General features: G+C 40.6%; 1 protein-coding gene across 1 annotated transcript in view; it reads left to right on the top strand.

Annotated features, from left to right (window-relative positions):
- The window catches only part of LOC124883604 (syntaxin-1A-like), a 103,208-nt gene that overhangs the window by 58,683 nt on the left and 22,339 nt on the right, over nt 1-22,186 (top strand). The window contains exons 4-6 of the mRNA XM_047390778.1: nt 5,940-6,014; nt 12,381-12,454; nt 12,736-12,844. Coding sequence (XP_047246734.1) covers nt 5,940-6,014; nt 12,381-12,454; nt 12,736-12,844 — 258 coding nt within the window. The remainder of the gene's footprint in view (nt 1-5,939; nt 6,015-12,380; nt 12,455-12,735; nt 12,845-22,186) is intronic.

Genomic DNA, 22,186 nt, shown 5'->3' with positions numbered 1-22,186 from the left:
AGAGCATTTTCACACACAAAATGCGACGGGAACTCAAGGATTGGGACTGAACAGCTGTGTAACCTTAAGAAAACCACTACTCAGTGAGGCTAACCGAAAAAAAAGGCTTCAATTTGCTAGGGAGCATAAAGATTGGAATCTGGAACAATGGAAGAAGGTCATATGGTCTGATGAGTCCAGATTTACCCTGTTCCAGAGTGATGGGCACATCAGGGTAAGAAGGGAGGCGGGTGAAGTGATGCACCCATCATGCCTTGTGCCTACTTTACAAGCCTGTGGGGGCAGTGCTATGATCTGGGGTTGCTGCAGGTGGTCAGGTCTGGGTTCAGCAACAGTATGTGTTCAAAGAATGAGGTCAGCTGACTACCTGAACATACTAAATGACCAGGTTATTCCATCAATGGATTTTTTCTTCCCTGATGGCACGGGCATATTCCAAGATGACAATGCCAGGATTCATCAGGCTCAAATTGTGAAAGAGTCGTTCAGGGAGCATGAGACGTCATTCTCACACATGGATTGGCCACCACAGAGTCCAGACCTTAACCTATTGAGATGTGCTGGAGAAAGCTTTGCGCAGCAGTCAGACTCTACCGTCATCAATGCAAGATCTTGGTAAAAAATGAATGCAACACTGGCTGGAAATAAATCTTCTGACACGGCAGACGCTTATCAAAACAATGCCACAGCGAATGCGTGCCGTAATCAAAGCTAAAGGCGGTCCAATTAAATATTAGTGTGTGACCTTTTTTTTTTGTGGTGACTTTTTTTTTGGCCAGGCAGTGTAGGTTGTTTAAAACATAGTTTTGATTTGTGAAATGTAAAAGGTATTAGTTTATTTGCATGAACAAACAGAAAAAGGAGTGGCTCAACCAGGGTGCCATTTCTTTATGAACGAATTGTTGGTTTTAGTAACTATTACTAAAAGCAGTCTAAACTGAACAAATATTGGTGGATTCTTTGCATCTTATTTTTCTACGCAAAATTTTCTTTTACATTAAGGGCCTGATTTTCAAAACGTTTGCGTGTACAAAACCGCAAGCAAAACTGATCTACAAACAAGGTGGTAATCGGATTGCTTGTGCAAAGTCAGCGGAACTGCGGGCAGAACCTTTTAGCGTGTCTGCCTTTATGACTATGCAAAACATATGATAATGACCCAAACGCGCAAATTCGTGGGAGGAGGATATGCAAATGTCATCCCTTACCACCCACAATGCAATTTTTGATGCCTGAAACGGGCGCAATTTTTGCGTGTGGATTTAACACGTTCAAATGTTGGTGCTAACTGTATGGGGAAAGAACGCTGTCAAAAACAATGTGTATGTAAAGACGAAATGTGTGCATATTAGTCAATAGTTGTGCATAAGTAAAATCCAAGAGGTATTGTACATTTTCTCTTTAAGAATACAAAATAAAATGTTAAAGCTTCAAGAAATTACAAAGACAAAGTTCAAGTTTATAGTTGTGGTTTATTCCTTATGAATACAATATGCTATAACAATTTGTGAATACGATTTCTTGTCTATGAAAATACGAATTTACATCAGCAACTTGGCATCACGTGATCTCAGGCTGGTTAGTGGAGCACAGAGTTAGTCGATTCGGGTTGCGCATGCGCTGTCACACTCCTCAACGTCATTAAACGTAGTGCCGGGATTGGAAGACGGAAAACGATAATGGGAGATAATTCAGTCTAAAAGGAATATTAGGAACAGAGGGGAAGTAGGGGGAAATCAAGCATTGTTCTTATTTTTATGAAATACAAAGCTAAAACATAGAATATAGTGGGTGGAGTTATACAATAATGTACAGGAGGTGGCGGTATGCACCTCTGAATTTGTTGCATATCGCCAGCAGAAGAAGAAGAAGCAGCAGCACTAGCGCCAAGATGATGGATCAAGATCATATATTAACAACATTAAGACATATATAAACTTTTTAACATTACCTGGCTTTGTACCTTAGTTTCTTGGTCCGTCATCTTAGCGCTAGTGATGCTTCTTCTTCTTCTTCTGCTGGTGGTAAATTCGTATTCTGATAGAAAATAAATCGTATTCACAATCTGTTATAGCATATTGTATTCATAAAGAATAAACCACAACTGTAAACTTGAACTTTATGTTGTTGTAAGATTTTATTTTGTATTTTTATAGAGAAAATATACAATACCTCTTTTGGGTTTTACTTATGCACAACTATTGACTAATATGCACACATTTCCGTCTTTACATACACATTGTTTTTGACAGCGTTCTTACCTCATATACTGGTAAATTTGTTATTTGTACCTGTATTATTGCATAGTTGTAACTTTGTAACCTGTATTTGTAACTTCTAAACTTGTATTTTCACAGATGAAACATCTGGTGTCACATGTATGCATAAGTTGACAACATGGCACAAATACAAATCTTAAATTTAGTTATGTTTACTCACTGATATTTACACATTGAGACATCTACGCATACGTTATTTTGACAGTGATGTTACCCCATATAACTGGTACGCTAAAATGTCTGCTGTCACTTTGGCCAGAATGAGGCATAGATAGAATGACCGACGACAGGGAGAGAGAATCCTTTGTACATGTGCTAACAGATGTGGATTGTCAAAAATAAAAATATTAAAAATACGTTATGCCATTGCAGGGCAATTGGAGCTGGATCAGTTTACGTGGTTTAAATGTGAACATATGCCAGGGGAGGGTTTTGTTTATGCACCAAAAATAATTTCAACAATCAAACATGTTGTATATTGTTAAAAAAGTGGCAAAACAAACAAAAGGAATTTAGTAAAATCATTGGAAAATAATTTATTTTTATGTATATAAATATTCGAATTAACTTTTTTGCAGGACAGTTATGGACGCTATGTTTTAAAATTAGCATAGCTATAACATACAAATCGCCATAACAATCTATTTTTATGTTGCTAATATTACGTTCAGGCTTAAATATTGTGGCTGTTTATGATGAACTCAGAACTCTTCAATCATGTACTCTCAAAAAAACAACAGAACCCGGTGAGTCTCTGAAAATAAATAAAAGATCAAGGAAGACAAATTAATTAACAGACATATTTGTCTTTTATATTGTTAATATTGATTGGCCTATTTGTTGCAAGTTACGTCGAGCAAGATAAGAGAAATGATCTCATCAGGGCAGATGACAAACCTGCTGTGAGTAGCAAAACGAAAGTTAACTAGTTATAACAGTCCAGAAAAGCAAGGGCCGAACGGAACAGAAGGAAACAATCCGCAACTAGATAATTTATAATGATGCAGCCTAACAATATCTGCATGTTTCTAGAAACACAGTAGAGGATCTGTTTGCTTTTCCTCTTGTTCCAGTCAGTAGCACACAAAATGCTCTCATTTAAATTGGGCGGTCTGCACCTGTTTTGCACCTGCTATCCATTGCACGAGCAAACTTTTAAAATCGCACGCAACGCGCCCACTTGTACAATTTATTTATAGTACACGCAAATTAGCACCTGCTATTTGGGATCTTTGAAGATCAGGCCCTAAGTCCTTAATGATGAGATATGCATAAGTATTTGGTACTTCTTTCTCTTTTTTGTTAATTCTAAAATATTGCCCGTTTCTATTTGTATGAACATATCTTCCTTTTCTGAATCAATATTTATCAGGTTTTTGGTATCTGGCTACAGCATCTGCTATAGCCAGATACCAAAGATTAGATGCTGTTTTGATTTACGTTTTCATTCTGAACGCAACGTGGGTGTGTAGACTGTGGTGCTTTGCTGATCTGTTTTTTACATGTTTTAATCATAAACTGGCATTAGGAGCATTTAAGTAATGCAGATTTACGATGGACGTGTAGTGGAGAAGATGACATGATCAGATATGATCATCTCACATCTTAAGCTTCTTCCTTATTGAAAAATAGGTGCAAATATTATGTTTAATAATTGAATGTGTGCCAGGGACTGAAGTCTACTTCTGTGTAATCAAATTATCCACTGAGGCTGTGTGTAATTGGGATCAGATGTTTGCAGTGAGTTTTGGTTCAATAGGGCTACCGCTCCCTCTAATTTGTCTTTGGGATTTATTGAGCATCAAAGAAGCAGTAAATATGCAGAAATAAAGTCATTATAAAGAAGAACTGCAGGCACTTCACTTTGACTGAGGTCGACTGAGGCAAAAAAGGCCTTGGTTTGTGTGCTGCTTGTTAATGGAGATTTGGCTAGTGTATGACATTTAGATGATAAATTAGATTTTCATTGTAATGTGTGGAACTGGTCATTAATGCTGCAGGGTTACTGCTTTTTACAGGGCTTTACAAAAATATTCACAACCTTTGAACTTTTCAAGATTTTGATCGTAGGAGTGAATAAACCCGTCAGGCAACAAAAAAATTATGGACAAGTTTAAAGCAGGGTTAGGTCATGATACAATGTCCCAAGCATGTGAAAATCTGTTTAATTTGTTGTCTGAAAATGAAAAAAAGTATGTCACAAGAAGTGTATTAATCAAATTAGCAGCCAAGAAATCCACGGTAACACTGGAGGAATTGCAGAGATCCAGGTGGGAGAGTTATTAGACATGCAAAGCCATTGTTAACTTAAAGGCAAGTCCCTTTGGCAGGTTTCCAACAGCCATGTGGGGGACACTGCCAACATGATCACATGAGCCCTGATTAAACTTTTGTTCTACTTGCAAATGCAAATGTGTGGCTGCAAGCTAACAATGCATATCTGAGCCTACCATCCCCATGAGAAAATGTGATGGTGGCAGCATCATGCTGTAAGGAAACAATTTCTTAGCAGAGTTAGGGATGTTGGTCAGAGTTTTTGGAGTGATGGATGGAGTTAAAAACATGGCAGTTCTGGGAGAAAATCTGTTAAAGGCTGCAAAAGACTTGAGACTGGGGCGGAGGTTCATCTTCCTAAGTCCAAAACAAAATTCGGCTGAGATTATGAGGGGCTGTGAGGTATGTCACATCTGTACAGCTGAGGGGCTGATAACAATGGTACTCCATACTCATGGAGTTTAGACAAAAATTCAACTTGGAAGACTCCCCTCTACTTCTGGCTCCGTCTAACTACTCCACCACGTTCTCTGCTCCAACCAATTAGCTTCTGGTCTGCATTCCTCTTCAGCCAGTCATCCCTCAAGGCTTCGCTTAAAAGACCTCTATACGCAGAATCTCCTGTTCTTCAGCTGAGCTTCGACGCTCCTCCACCCCATCTCCACCATCAGGCTTCAAGCTCCTTCCAACTCCCTTATCTCCTCAGGCCTCTACTCCACCACCTGTATCAGGATCCTTGGGGGCAGACTTCTCTAATTCTAACCCTAAGACGTTCATTCAAGCTCATGTCATTATCAGCATCCATGTCTTCCACCGGGCTCCGAGTGCCAAAAGAAAACAAACATCAGCTAATAAACTCCTCTAATTGCCATCTCTGTGTTTCTCTCTTTTGTGAGTCGTTTCGGGTTGAATTCAGATTTCATTTGAAGATAATTTGAAAACCACATATCATTTTTTCTTCTACTTCACAGTCATGCACTACTTTGTGGGGGTTGATGACATAAAGTTGGACATATTGTGAGAAGGTTCACATTATTAATACTTTTTTAAGGCCCTGTATGTCACTGCCATGATTAATAGATTTATTTTCACTGTGTGAATGTATCTGTATGTAAGTTTGTTGCCTGTATGTTTTATGATGTGATCACGTAAATCTATAGACAGCAGAGAAGTGAAGACAGAACTTTTGATAGACTATGAAAAAAAAAAAAACTAGTGCAGCTGTAGACTGAAGCTGATCAGTTGTTGCACCCAGATCATTTTTGTGTGTCGCTATTGATTCTTTCTCTGTGAAACTGGTGGAGGTGCAAGGGTGTTTATGTGTCTGGCTTGAACATTTCTTCCAACGCCTCTACTCTCTGCTTTTTTTGTCTTCTTTCTCCTCAGAGACCAAAGCCGAACTTGAGGATCTAATGGCAGACATCAAGAAACTGGCCAACAAAATACGCTCTAAATTAAAGAGTGAGTGGTTTTTGTTTTCATCTACCAACATTATGTGTCAGTTGACATGAATATGAAACTGGGACTAAAATCCATAGGTTTGGGTATATTCTTAAATAGGTCAGTTAATATAAAAAATAAAATGCAAATAGTTCAGTGATAGCATCAGCTTCTTCTGTCCAGTTTGTAAAATAATAAATTTTGGATGTATTAAAGCACAGACATGCAGTTTTTGTGTTGTGGTCCTGGCCCATTTCCAGGGGATAAGACCTGCTACTTCACAGACTGTGAGGTGCACAGCCTGTGGCAGGTGACAGACAACTTCATTTATTTATGGAGATTTTGTTCTGCAGGGGCAGAAAGCTGGGTGTCACTCACTACAGAGGTGCTGGGGGCCATTACTGTCAGTGTTGTGCAAGTTTACCCTTTCCTAGTTCTAAGATCAGTTCACACAGGTTAAAATAAATCATGTTCATAGTTTTATCTAAACCTGGGATATGCAGCCTGTGGCTCCAGGGCCCATTGTGGCTAAAAAGCCACACATTAGCAAAGCTTTTAATTAGAAACTTAATAGAAGACGTTACATTTTGCAGTCCTGTATGTTTTAATCCAGGATGTGAGTATATTTTGTGAATTTATGCAACTGAATGACGCTCATGGTGCAGGTTTTATAACTTACTTACTTATGTACATACACTAAATTGCCAAAAGTATACTCTCACCCATCCATATAATTTAACGCAGATGTTCTAATAATTTCCGTGGCAACGGGTGTATAAAATAAAACACCAAGGCATGCAGACTGCTACTACATACATTTGTGAGAGAATGGGTCGCTCTCAGAACCTCAGTGAATTCCAATGTAGTAATTTAGTCCCAGTTGTGAAATTTCCTCACGACTGCATGTTCCACAGTCAACTGTTAGTTTGTTATAACAAACCAGAAGGAAACACTACAATTCAGCCAAGAAGTGGTAGGCCATGTAAAATCACAGAGTGGGAGGTACAGATGTGCACAGATGTCATCTACTTTCTGCAGAGTTAAAAGCTACAAACCTCCAGACTTCATGTAGCCTTCAGATCAGCTCATGAACAGTACGTAGAGAGATTCATGGAATGAGTCTTACATCACCAAGTTCAATGGAAAGCATTGGATGCAGTGGTGTAAAGCACACTGCCTTTGGAGTCCAGAGCAGTAAAGCTAGGTTCTCTTTAGTGGAGAATCAGTCTTGTCTGCCTGGCAATCAGATGGATTAATCTGGGTTTGGCAATTTACCAGACAAGGGGATGCAGGAAATGGGGACACCTTTTAAATGAATTAGTGGAGAGACTGCAAGTCAGGTCTCATCCAACCTCAGTGTCTGACCTCACAAATAATCTCCTAGAAAAAAGTTTAGCAAATCCTTGTGCTTTTAATGAAGCCCTGTGCTTTACTCAAAGTAAGCAGTATCCAAAAAATGTTCACTTTATTTATGAATGACTGTTCAATTCTACAGCATAATAACTAGTGCATGTCATAGTTCTGACTGCCGACTTGACCCACATGCAGAGAATACTCAGAAACAAAGAACGTTTTAGTTATTTTATTTAAAGACTGGAACGAGGGTCCGGTGACAAAGAAGCCAGGCTGAACTGTGATGGGGAGGAACAAGGGTAAGTAATAGATAATGGAAACAAAACGCAGTTTGCAGATATGCTTACTAATGGGCCGTCGGTATCCGCCAGGGAGAGAACGTGTCAGGACTGAGTGCTGATCCAGAGTGAGGTGCCGACAGGAGCCAGGGAGGTAATCCTTCAAGGTGGGTGGACAAGGTTCGCAACTGAAACGGTACTCTGATCCGGTCGGGCTTCCAGCCAAGGTAAGATGTCCGGTGAGGTTCACGGTCCGTGGGACTTTCCAAAGATTCTTCGAAGCCAAGGTAACGATGCATAGAGCAAGACCTGTGTGGAAAGAGTAGAGTTACTAAGGAGTTTAGCTTTGACAAACACTTGAAAACACAAGATTCGAGGAGAGCTGGGTGTAATACCACAGGGGGCAAAACAGTCAGCCACTAAAGTGCTGGCAGTCCTCCTTCTTATAGCACCGTGACTGATGACCAGATAGGCTGCACCTGTCAGCCTCCAGATTCCAGGACTCCTGCGACACCTAGTGAGAAAACTGATTACTGATATGATCAGCAGTTCAGACCCTAAAACTACCTCCCCCTCAACGGCCGTCACCTGACAGCCCATGCTGAGCACGCTGGAAGGAAAGGAAGTCCCGGATGAGGGTAGGATCCAATATAAAAGAACCGGGCACCCAAGAGTGCTCCTCCGGACCGTACCCCTCCCAGTCGACGAGGTACTGCCACCCACGGCCCTGACGACGAGAGGCCAGGATCCGACGGACCGAATACACGGGGTGGCCTTGGACGTCCCGGGCGGGTGGAGGGGGCTCGGCCGGTGGGCAGAGCGTACTTGCATGGACAGGCTTAATAAGAGAAACATGAAAAACAAGGTGAATACGGAGACTGGATGGAAGGCGGAGATGAACAGTGGAAGGACTGATAACGGACTGGATGACGTAAGGACCTATAAACCTGGGAGAAAGTTTCTTAGACATGGATCTGAGTGGGACATCACGTGTGGAGAACCAAACCTTCTGACCCGGGCGGTAAGTGGGTGCCGGCGTCTGTTGCCGGTCAGCATAGTGCTTATTGACGGCAGCAGATCTCTGGAGTGCCCTGGTGGTGGAGGACCACATACATTTGCATCTGCGGATGTGGTGCTTGACTGAAGGCACAGTAGCTTTGTCATTGTCGGCTGGAAGCAAGGGCGGCTGGTACCCCAGGGAAGCCTAAAAAGGGGTACAGCCCGTAGCAGCCGAGATGTGAGAGTTGTGGGAATACTCCACCCAGGGTAGGAAGGTGCTCCACTCGGTGGGGTCTGATGACATGATGCACCTTAAGGCCGACTCCAGTTTCTGGTTCAAACGCTCCACCTGACCATTGGACTGAGGATGATAACCGGAGGTAAGCGATAATTTAGCCCCAAGGGCGGTACAGAACTCCTTCCAAACCCGGGTGGTGAACTGGGGGCCTCGGTCAGACAAGATTTCTTGAGGGATGCCATGTAGGCGAAACACGTGCTTAATCAGCAGTTTTGCCATCTGAAGAGCAGAAGGCAGTTTCTTTAGTGGGATGAGGTGATGACAGGCCTTTGAGAAGCGATCAATAACTGTGAGGATGGTGGTCATGCCACCAGAACATGGTAGACCTGTCACAAAGTCTATGGCGATGTGGGACCAGGGTTATGAAGGTGTACTGAGTGGCTGTAAGAGACCAGCTGGAGGTCGGTTTGAGCTCTTATTCCTGGCACAGGGCACACAAGCAGCAATGTAGTCCCTCTCGTCTCGGTGCAAGGTGGGCCACCAGTACCAACTGGAGATCGAGGCTATAGTTCGGCTGGCCCCGGGATGGGTAGCAAATCTGGCTGAGTGGTGCCATCCAATCAGACGAGGTCATACAGCAACAGGAACGTAGAGGCGGCCCACTGGTCCATTACCGGGCACCGGGTCATTAGGTAGGGCTTGCCGCACAATCTCCTCTATCTCCCAGGTTAATGCATCGACAGTACAGGAGGGAGGTAAAATAGGAACCGTTTCTTTCTCTGAATCGTCATGGCCAAACTGACGTGAGAGGTCGTCAGGCTTGGTGTTCTTAGTTCCGGGCCTAAAAGAAATGGATAAATTAAAACGAGAGAAAAACAACTACCAACGTGACTGACGTGGATTGAGGTGTTTGGCAGACTGAATGTAAGATAAGTTTTTGTGGTCTGTCCATACCAGTATGGGATGTTCGGCCCCCTCCAGCCAGTGACGCCATTCCTCCAGCGCCAGCTTGATGGCCAGTAACTCCCTGTCACCCACGTCGTAGTTCTGCTCAGCCTGAGAGAGGCGACGGGAGAAAAAGGCACAGGGGTGGAGTGTCCCGTCCAGGTCCGAGCGCTGGGAGAGTACAGCCCCTGCTCCTGTGTCCGAAGCATCCACCTCCAAGATGAACTGCTTGCTGGGATCCGTGTGGATGAGCACGGGGGCCTGGGAGAATTGACTCTTGAGTCTGGAGAAGGCTGTGTCGGCTTCAGTGGTCCAGACATACGGCACCTCAGACAAGGTTAGAGCGGTTAGAGGTCTGGCCACCTGGCTGTAGTTCCGTATGAATCATCTGTAGAAGTTTGAGAATCCAAGAAACCGCTGTAGTTATTTTCTGGAATCGGGTTGAGGCCAGTCCAAAACGCCTTTATCTTCTCCGGATCAGCGCGAACCTGTCCACCCTCGAGAATAAGGCCCAAGAAGCTGATGGATGACCTGTGGAATTCACATTTCTCAGCCTTCACGAAAAGTTGGTTCTCCAGGAGGCGTTGAAGAACCAGGCAGACATGTCGGCGATGATCAGTCAGATTCCTGGAGTAAATTAAAATGTCATCTAAATAAACAAAAACAAAGGTGTTTAAATAGTCTCTCAAAATGTCATTCATCAGGGCCTGGAAAACCGCTGGAGCATTGCATAAGTCGAAAGGCATGACCAAGTATTCGAAGTGTCCCACAGGCGTCTTGAAGACGGTCTTCCATTCGTCTCCCTGGCGGATACGTACTAAATGATAGGCGTTTCTGAGATCTAATTTGGTGAAAATGGTGGCATCCTGTACCGGTTCAAAGGCTGAAGAGAGTAAGGGTAATGGATATTTGTTTTTAACTGTAATGGCATTTAGTCCTCTATAGTCTATACATGGCCGGAGACTACCGTCCATTTTACCCACAAAGAAGAATCCTGCTCCTAGGGGGGGCGGATGATGCCAGCAGCTAAGTAGTCAGCTAAGTATTTCTCCATAACTAGACGTTCGGGCTGAGAGATTTTAAATAAGCGGCTAGTGGGTAATGGAGCCCCGGGCAGAAGCTCGATAGCACAGTCGTAGGGGCGGTGGCTGGGCAGTGATAATGCACGGGCCTTACTAAAAACCTGTAGAAGGTCATGGTATTCAGGGGGAACCCTGGCTAAATCTGCTGTCTACCCTAAGTTCAACCCAGTTTAAGTGGGGGTTGTGGTCCCGTAACCAGGGGAAACCCAGAACCAAATCGCTCTGCGAAACCGTAAAAACATGTAGGGACCACAATGACCAATGAATTCAATTAAATCTGATTCATAAAAGATTTTAAAGTTAATGAAAGAATAATAGAAATGTTTAAAGGAGGAATTAAGTAATAATTTTATGACATTCAAGAAAGAGCTTTCGTAAAATTGAATTTAAGAAAAGATTAATTTGAGAATAAACACAAGAACAAAACATTCCAGAAAAAAATCAAAGAAATGTTATTTAAAAAAATAATTAAATGAGGAATGAATGAAGAAAGATTGTCAGAATTAAATAAAAAATTTAAGACAGGATTCAATGAGGGACATTTCAAAAATATATTCAGCAAAGCATGAATTAAAGGCTAAAAATAAAAATTCAAGAAAAATGAAATCCACTGGTTAAACTCCAGGTCCAGCGGCTAACAGCTGGACACCATGTTGACTTTTTACCCCCCCAGGAAGCTAACACAGAATTGACTACACAGAAACATGGCGTAAATACATGGCCTCTTTCATTATTAAACTGGTTCCTAACTTGTCATCATAAATAGGAAAGAGACCGTTTTTTGTAGAAGTCATAAAAACATAATTAGCAATTGCCTAAAAACATTTGACTTAATACAGATCTTGAGAAGATGGGAAAAGCAGCCACATTCCAGACATTTTATACATTTCCTAATAAGGCTTGTGGTTTTGTCACAATTAGCTGGTGAGGCACTGGTCTGATCATGTAAGTGCACGGCTGTAATTATGGATGAAGATACTCAAACAAGGCAGAGTAGTAGATGGAAATGGTTAAATGAGCCGAAGCTGTATCTGAATTTGAGGCCCAGCAGTTTGTCTTGTAAAAATCATGGCAGAGGAGCTCAAAATCAAAAGGATGGAGTTTCAGTAAATTAACATATTTAATTTCAATGTATCCTTTTGTTTGTAATGAATCTTGTTGGTTTGCTCTGCACTGGCCTCAGAAACCATTGGTGCATAAATTCACATTGTTAAGTTCTCTGTTTTGTTATCTATTCATCAAGTTGCCATGAAGTTTATTGAGCACATTTGTTTTCTCTTCCAGACACATCTGCCCATTTCCTGCCATCATCATTTCCTCAATGTTAGAATACCTCTGCACAAAATACGAGAACATGAGCATCTTGTTATGAATGCAGCATTATAAAACTTCAGCCTAGAAGTTATTGTTTTGTTTTCTTGGTGACATTGTTGGAGTTGAACACTCAGTTTCTGATCAGTTGTTCACATTTGTCTTTTTTTTTCCCGCTCAGGTATTCAGCAAACCATTGAGCAAGAAGAGGGTCAGAACAGGTCGTCAGCTGACCTAAGGATACGCAAAACACAGGTACAGTTCAAGCTAACACAAAATGCTTTATGCTTTAGTGTCAATCACACAACATTTAGCTTAATTCTTTGCATTAGCTGCTTTAAGTGTGCCTTTATTTTTTTAACTCCCGTATGAAAAGACTCAATGAACAGGTGACATGCATTTGGTCCACAGCTGCACTGGTGCATTATCAACCTCTCGTTCAGCTTTTATGGATATTTCTTTAAAGTTTATATGTTTCCAGCTTGCTTCAAGTAGCCTGGTGTGAAGTGTCTTTGTCTTCCTCGTTGTTTCTCCAGCACTCCACACTATCACGGAAGTTCGTCGAGGTGATGTCAGAGTACAACACCACCCAGTCAGATTACAGGGAGCGATGCAAGGGCCGCATTCAAAGACAGCTGGAGATTAGTGAGTACAGCTTGGAGATCACACCTTTTAACTAATGCGCACTAATGCTGGTGACAAAGACTTAAAAAATGTTATTACCAAATTTTATGATAAATTTTGTGGGACAATTAGAAGGTATTAGGAGCGCCATATCAATGTGACAGTCTAGAACCAAAGACTTTTTGACCTTTTCACTTATCACAATCATTTGTGTTTTGAAGAGAACCAAACAAACACCAGTGGATCACAACAAAAAGTAAAAATTCTAGCATCATCAGTTGGGATTTGTTGTTATTGCCGCAGAACGACTTATTGTTATCAATGTAGTATTTTTTATGTATATGAGCTGATCCCGCATGGATCCAGAACAGCATAATGCATCTTGAGTCATACAAAGTTCTTTCCTCTTCTGGTTTAAGTGTTCGCGAAGGAAGTTTTTTTTTGCTTGGACTCTGAGCTGATGCCAAAAACATTCATCACTTAATTTCTTCATCTGAGGAAATGTGTCTTATTCGGTTTTTCCCTTTTATTAGAGCTTGTTTGAAGTTCAGTTCACATTAAAACTGAATTCCTTTATGTTCATAGTTCAATTTAAAAATGCCTCAACCTATTTAACAGTACCAAAGGTTCTCTGTGCTCATTTATGTCCTAAGATGATCAAATTACAAATAAAGCTCCTTACATTCACATATGTTTCCCTTTAAGGAGACATTTAACAAAAAGCTGTGAGCAGGATTCTTGTTACATCAACACAACAAGAAGCAACAGATTACTCACTCGGAGTGGCATGGAATATTTTCCACTGCATTTTGATTTCTGACAGCTTGGTATCTTTGTTTTCCAAAACCTTCTGTGGCCGGGTTGATTTTGATTCTTTTTATTATGCTGAAAATTTACTTTAATATCATTTTAATTTAGCATGTATTTTTTTTGTAATTCCTGAGATGGTTGGGTTATTTTGAATAAAATTGTAACATGGCGTATGGCTTGATGGACTAATAAGAGGACCTTTGATTCAATAAAAAATTTCTCTGTGGACCTTTAAGATTTGTATTGGAGTACCCCAGATGCTAAGAATGTGTGTCCACAGCATGATAATATGTGAAATGTTAAAACATTTCTTTGTTATGAAATCTTACTTTAAAGTATAAAGTTACTTGTTCATTTCCACAAGGCAAGGCTGTAGCAGATCTTTGTGGCAGTTATGTTTTGGTTTAATCTCACTTTAATCTTAGCATAGACACATTATAATCGATATTTTGACTTTATTGTTTTTAAACTTTTAACTTGTCGTTTAAACTTTTTTCTCAGCCTTTTGCCTTTAATCTTAAATCGAGTAAGCAGCATAAAAATATTTCCGCAGTATTATTTCTTTAAGTGACTAATACTGCATCTTGGTTATGACAGCGTAGAATCTGTTGTGTGTTCTTTGCACACTTGTGGCCAGTTTTGGATAACATTCTGTTGCACAGAATCCTATATTTGAAAGAGAGTGTACTTTCTCTCCTGAGTAGCTCAGGTTTCACTTTCACTTATCTATATTTTATTTTGAGTCTCCCTGGCGGAGTGTGCCACAACGACCGCTCTCAGACTGAAATCACTTTTCTCCGACACCCACACACACTTGGATGCACACAGCAGGTTAGCGCAGCTCAGATCCATGCTCTCCTCATTCTTGTCGCGCTGAATGCGTCAGATGAATTGACAGGTATTAGCTGCAAGCCTTGCAATCCTGGACCAGATAGAGCACTCAACCTCTGCTTCGTCATTTATTACACCCAGCAGCCCCTAACAGTCAGCATGATGCAGTGATGCATCCATACAGAGTTGAACACCATGAGTCATTTAGTGGTAATAGCTGAGCGGAGTGAGGGCAGTTATGCTACAGGCCTCTTGGCATGGATGTAATTTCCTCCGGCCATCTGTTGGCTCAGACCGAACAAATGCAACAAGTTTATATGTGTGAGCTCCACCCTGTATATGCACCCCTGTCTCAATAACAATAGAGCTTAAAGCACTCTCTGGGTTTAATCAGAGGACCTAAACAAACACAACTTATAAAGTTAAACACACACACCTGAGTCACTTTTTCCTTGAGCTCTTCCAGATCCGCTCGGGTTTGATTTGCCAGCTGGTGTAATCACAGGAGGCCTTCACTGATATCACCTGTCGCCAAGGAAGGGATCACACACAAACAGAGATGGAAAAAACGCAGAAAGACTGGCAGAACTTTGAGTACGCACTAAAGACAAAACAGTTATTCTCATTCTCTACGGGAAGTTTTTCCTTTGAATTACATTTTGTAAATCGGTTCATCTTATGGTTTAATTCCTTGTGTTGCTGCAGTTCCAACACCTTTGACTAGTTTGTGTGTGAATCAATAAAAGTGTCACACACTGAGGAAAAAATTCAGTCAGTATTGATTTTGCCGCCGCTTCTCTCTTTTCCTGCTTACCTCCACTCTATGCTGTGGCGCTCCGTAAACATGTGGTCCAGGCAGGGTTTCAGTTCTAGTTTAATATTTATGCTATTTAGGACTATAAAGTCATTCTGATATATTTTACTTTACAGTTAATTTTATATTTGTATTTCCAGCCTGCATTTCCTGTTACAGTATCTAAAATCTCTATTCGTCCATCTATCATCCATCCGTCCGTCCGTCCATCGTCAGCTCCCATTTCTGTGTAACATTGAGCTTTTAACATATATCGACTCTTCTTGCAGTATCTTGTAAATCAGTGAGACAAACTGGATTTTCCAAAAACAATTTGACTGCTGAAATGAATATTTATGAATATCTTAATATTTAATAAAATTGTGATGATTCATATTCTGTCTTAACAGCCTTTAACTCTGACGTTTTTATTTAATTACAGCAACTAATAAAATTTGTTAGTTGAATAAAACATGAATAATAATGTATACATTGGTTTTTAATATCTTGGGTTTTAGCTTCTGTGTGCATTAAGCAGTCAGGTTGTCCAAGCCAGGCTGAAAAAACGTTGACCACAGGCCGTTGCAGGGTGTCTCTCTGACATTTCATCATTGTGTTTCATTTCTCATTGGACCTCTACTCTAGCTGCTCGCTGTGGCAGAGGAAAAATACTCAATGTATTACTTAATACTTCAACTGCAACCATGCGGATATGCTAAACAAGAGGTAGTAAACAAATTCCTTGCTTATTTTGTTGCTTATATTGTTTCTGTTGCACAAACCTTTGTGTAACATGTCCACTCCGTACGATGCCACTTCTGTTTCACCGAACACTGGAAATGAAATGGTGCGATTACTGGTAGCAAGGTAGTATTAAAGATTTAATAGCTGACGAACACTATAGGTATAGTTAGACTTTTCAGCTTCATGTTGGGCTTTCAGGGTCTGGGTCTCTATGGCAACAAATAAGAGCCTCCCTCTGAGCCTCTCATTGCTTTAAAGAAGACAATGAGGAATGTTTGTGTGTGTGTGTGTGTGCGTGTTCCTGTCTTGGCATCACAGTGAGAACCATTTTCCCGATTTCACCATCAAATTGAGGACCGTTTGTACCAAAGTGAGGACATTTTGCTGGTCCTCACAACCTATTTTGCTAACGGTTAGGTTTAGGACTAAGGTGTGAATTGACTTTAGGTTAAGGTTAGGGTTAGGCATGCACTGGTAATAGTTAGGTTTAGGGTTATTGTCAGGGTTAGGGCATAGAAAGGGTTGAAAATGACTGAAAATCAATGGAAGTCAATGGGAGTCAACACATGGTCCTCACTACATATAGCAAAACAAGAGTCTGTGTGTGTGTGTGTGTGTGTGTGTGTGTGTGTGTGTGTGTGTGTGTGTGTGTGTGTGTGTGTGTAGGAAATTAAAGCTTGGATAGATCCAGAATAACTGTTTGTGTCTATGCCAGATGCTTTAATTTGTTTTAAAAAAATGTATACATTTTATTATTGAACTAAATACATTCTCAACTGTTTAAAGGAAGTATATGACTACTTAATAAAATTCATTGGTGTGAAGAGAGTTGATTTGCTCCATAAGTGCTAAGCAAAGTTGACATCTATTATCTGATTGATGTTTGATTGCAACTTCATCTTTATTCTTTCCAAGACAGCAACAATGAGGTCCAACCTGTCTTCTTTACCGCTGAGCCCCCCATCATCCTCAAAAGTCTTAGTCATACACAACATAGTCACTCTGATAATGTTATGAAAGCAGGCTTTTGTAGTTGACTCCAACATGAAAGCTCCTGCTGTTTGGAGTCTGACAGAGAGGAACCTACCTGGACACCTGCACAATCTGAGCTTTCCACAAAGCTTTGTGTGGTGAAAAGGTTGAAATTCAGGAAACATTTGCTATTTAAAGCTACCAGAATCAGCCCACCCTCTCGTATGCCCCTCTTGAATTACAGCAAGTTCAACTCACTTGCTGTGTGGTTTAAATACTTTTTAATCAGCTTTATCACAGACTGAGATGGTGAGTTACTATAACTCATCCAAATGCTAATAGTTTTGAAAGACAGTGTTTTTCTGCATATGCTTTATTTTCATTTTTGTTTACACATTTTTCTCTGTCATTAAATGTTTATGACTTGCTTAAAGTGTAAAAAAACAACTTTAAGGGAAATCAATCTGCTATTCGTAGGCAGAGCAAGTGATAACTCTTTAGGTTTTAACCTAATTTTGAACTTTTAATTTTTTTATTGAGCTGATTTTCTTATAGGAAACGTTGAAATAATTTAAGTAGGGTTCTGTGGAATAGTTATCAGTAGTCAGTATCATCATTGTGGTACACAGCAGTCAGAACAGTCCTAATTAGGAAGTTCCAGATTTGATTCCAACAGTAAAGTCAAGCTGATTGCTTGTCAGACTGTGACTCAAGGGAATTTCATCCACCTAAAACAATTTAAACTGCAGAAATTTTATAACTGTTAACTCTGTTTTATACTGCATTATTTTTCATTGGGTAAATATGTTCGTTGGTTGAATTCATTTGTTCCAATCCCTTCCATGATCACAGGTGTATAAAAATCCAGCACCAAGACATTAACATCTGGGAAAGAATGAGTTGCTCTCAGGAGCTCAGTGAAGTCCAACATGGTACCGTGAAAAGATGCCGTAAGTCCAGTCGTGAAATTCCCTTATTTCTAAATATTTCACAGTCAACCGGGGAAGCGATTGAGAATGACAGCAACTTTACCAACTTTCTGCAGAATCAATACCTACAGACCTCCAAACTGGATGTGGTTTTTAGATTAGGTCAAGAGCAGTACGTACAGGGATTCATTAAATGGATTTCCATGGTCGAGCAAATGCAATGGAAAGCATTAGATGGAGTGGTCTAAGGGATGCTGACACTCTAGAAAAGTTCTATGGAGTTAAGAATCATTCCTCTCTGCCATGTAATTCAACATGACTGTGCATCAGTAAACCTGTCAGCTTGTCTGGCCTGCATCCTGATCTCAACCTGAGAGAACACCTTTGGGATGAGTGTAGACTGTTAGACCAGCCTTCTCGTCCAACATCAGTGTCTGACCTCAGTGATGCTCTCCTGGAAGAATAGTCAGATATTCCCATAAACACACTCCTAAGCCTTGTGGAAAGCCTTTTATAGTAGACTTGAACCAATTATAACTGCAGAAAGTGGACTAACATCCCAGTAAACAGTAAAGTATGGATTAAGAATGGGATGTTAACTCATGCAGACAAGCAGATAGTATAGTTTAATAATACATAGAAATTCCATCGAGTAAGACCTCACCACAATAACTGGCCTGGCTGCAGAATACATCCCTGGATAAAGATAAGAGACTTTTTAATAAAGCTGAATACCCTGATCAACACAGATGTTAAAACAACAGGGGACCTGAAATGCCTCTCGTGCTACATCCTGAAGAACAGACATGTCATAGAGATCAAACCAGTTATACTTGCCTTTACATTTCAGCCACCCTTCACACCACACTAAACTTGCACTATTAAAGAAACGTTTACGGTATTTATAGGGTCTTGTAAAGGTCTTTGGCTGCTGAGATTAACCATTTTCTTCTGTTTCAATTTCACTACCCACATCAGGCCCGTTTGCTACTGATCAGTTCAAACAAAAAATCACTTAAATAAAACCTGTTCATGAGATATCTATAAGAAACAGACCGGGCAAAAAATTATATCCATGTTAGAGGTCCGAGGCCAAAGCCACTGCTGATGGAAAAGAACACAAAGGCGATTCTCACGCTTGTCAAAAACATCTTGATGATCTCCAAGACTGTTGGAGAAATATTTTGTGATGTGGGGAGACGAAAGTAGAACCTTTCAGAACCAAATTAATCCACCATTTCAGAAAAACATCATGCAGAAAGTCACACATGACGTTGGTAGTAGAAAGGTCTTAGATCACTTGTATCTCCTCATCTTGCTGATAAAATGCCTCACAACTTCATTTACTTTACCAACCTAGAGTGCAAGAAGGAAGACTGGGAACCACCATCATGGAGAGACAAGCCTCTGCATGGTGTGTAGTACCAACAGATTGAGGAAGTGCCTTGTACTGAGAAGTTCTAGTAATGGCTAGAGCGGGCTGGCTTGGAGGACAATGCAGAGGCACTAATCTAAGGGTGTATTCACACCTGCCTTATTTGCTCCGCATTAAATGGACCAGAGTTCCTTTCATCCCTTGGTCCGAACCCTTTATCAGGTGTGAATACGTTCAAGCGAATACCTGGTCTGGACCATACAAATGGACTGAGACACACTTTTTGAGGTGGTCTTGGTCCGCACCAGAAACAAATTTGGACTCTGGTACGGTTTACTTATGGTGTGGATACAAACTGGCCCCGATCGGTTCCAACTACAGAAAACATACGTCTCTTTGGACTTAACAAGCCACCGTAGCTGGTAGCAAAGGAGTACGTTGTTCTGAAATCATACTTGATCAGCTGTGTGTTGCTTTGCAGTGCTGCTACTGGCATGTTGTGGGACAGGGAACGCAGAGCATGTTGTCTCCTTCGGCTTCAGCCCCCATTCTCCGACAGCGTTGCAAAATTAGAAATACAACGTTGCGAGACCTGTGTCGAATATGCAGCTTGTGACACAATGACTTTACAGCTGTAATAACTGCGTAATATGCAGAGCAGAAATGCTGCAAGTATTACTTCCATAATAGTTTTCATCCATACTGGCAGGCAAGCATGTATGGAACACCAAAACCAACTGGCTATAATAGTGCACATCTGTGTCAAGTACAGGCTGGAGGCTGAAAGAGGAAATAAAAAAGTTGTGAGATTCAAGGGCTTAATGGTGCAAATGTTCATTTGTGGACTCGGGTTGTAATCCCAAAACTGGAAGATTTTGCTGCAGCAGATTCCAGGAACAATTCTGAGACCTCTATCCAGCAGAGTGCAATCCTAGGAACAGCTAAGAAACTGAGCAGAACCCTCAAGTTCTCAGGCCACTGGTAGTGGACTGACGTTAAGGTGGAACCACACAGTTTGATCGGGCGAGTGGCAATTTTTAGATGTTATCAAGACTTAAGCATTCCACAAGGAATTTCTTCCTTTTTTGCAGATGTTATGGAGTGACTTCATGTGGATTGTACATCTTAAAAATTACAAATACAGAGTTTCAGCTACAAAGTCCCTCCACAGTCAGCAACTATTTGATAAAAACTGGGTTGTCAGCAGAATAAGGAGCAAGAACTTTTTGTATGAGCTGTATTTGGCCCAAGTGGAGATTTAATATGTGCATGGAAGAGATTTGCAAATGATGCTGACAACATCTGGTGGAGACATGCACTAACAGTAGGAGTAATGGAGCTCCAGAGAAGCAACTCAGCAGGCAGTTTCAGCATTTGCACTGTATTATTTTGGAGGAGATATAGAAGAACTGTTTATGAAGTAGGGCAACTCTGCTGGGGAAAATAAAAATGGATGAGGAGCATATGCAGCAGGAAGAGATGCTGTCATACATAAAGCTTAGTAGACAGAGAGAGACCAGTTTGCTGGCAAGAGCTCCGAACTAGGAAGGTAAACTATTAAAGTATCAAAAATGTAGGTGGTGGCCCTGAAACGTAGACACCCAGAGCATTGTGAGCTCTGTTTTTATTTATTATTCTTTTCTTGTCAATTAATGAGGAAAATATGGGATTAAAAACAACAGTTGATGTTTAGACTAACTGAGCCTGACAGATATTTTCTACATGACCTACATTAAAGCAGTTTTCCTAACTACACATGCTGTCAGATGTATTGTTTTAAGGACAAAATATGTCTTAATACAACAACATACATATAGTTCCATTCAGAAGCTTACATTCACTTAACATGGGCACAAATGGCATATTAAGCTTTAATTGATTTATTTGAACCAACATAGAAGAATTGTGGATTCTTAAATCAACACAGAATTATAAACTCCCGCTCAAATAGAATGACACTACCCCACTAATATTTGGTTAAATGTGCCTTAATGAGTTGCAGAAGCTTCTGGCTTAATTATTGCTTAATATTTGACCACTTTTTTCACTCAATTGGTGAGCTCATTTTAATTATTTGGTTTCCTGCTGTGGGCATGGCTTTAAACATAGTTTGACACATTTTCTGCAGGCTTGAGCTCAGAGCCTTTCCAAAAGCCTAATTTTTAAATTTTATCCAGTTCAAAACCAATTTTCATGTGTGCTTAGCATCATGGGCCTCATGGAACAACATCTTACCCGAACTGCTACCCTCAGATGGGAGGAAATTGGTTACAATTTTCAGGGACAACCCAGGAACTATTACGGTAACTTGCTATGAATTGGAAACTGCTGTAACACTAGTTTTACATTGAGATAGACTGAGAGGGTGCTGACCAAAAAAGAAGAACCCGGTTCTAGATCAGTACCTTTAGGCTTCACTGAAATTTCCAAATTTCTTCTGGATGAAAAAATGTATTGTCAAAGAAGACAAAGGTTAGGTTATTTGTCTTAAAGAGAAGAAGTATGTTTGATAAGGGTCAAGGTGAAGCTTTCAAGGAAGGTCCACTGTACTTACTGTTAAGCATGGTGCTGGTAGCATCATGATATGGGGCTGTTTCATTGTCAGAGGTATTGGTACAATGTTTAGAGTAGGAGGAATAATGAAGAGGAACCTATAACTTCTTTAACTTTAAGTTGTTCAGTTATCTATTTTGCATAAATTATTTATTGCTCATGCCCCGACCAGAAAGCTTTTTTTCTCAATTCTGTTGCTTGTGACAATGACAATAAAGGATATTCTGATTCTGCAGCATTTCATCCTAAAAGAAAGTAGTTCGAATTAAAGTCCAAAATTAATATGACATTCAAAACCATGATGAGTGAATGCATTTATGCACCATAGCATGCCTGGATTGTATTTTTAGTCAGCT

Source organism: Girardinichthys multiradiatus, chromosome 18 (assembly GCF_021462225.1).
Source record: "Girardinichthys multiradiatus isolate DD_20200921_A chromosome 18, DD_fGirMul_XY1, whole genome shotgun sequence".
Classification (NCBI taxonomy): Eukaryota; Metazoa; Chordata; class Actinopteri; order Cyprinodontiformes; family Goodeidae; genus Girardinichthys; species Girardinichthys multiradiatus.
The sequence above is the reverse complement of the archived record's forward strand: the minus strand, read 5'-3'. Positions and strand labels throughout refer to the sequence as shown.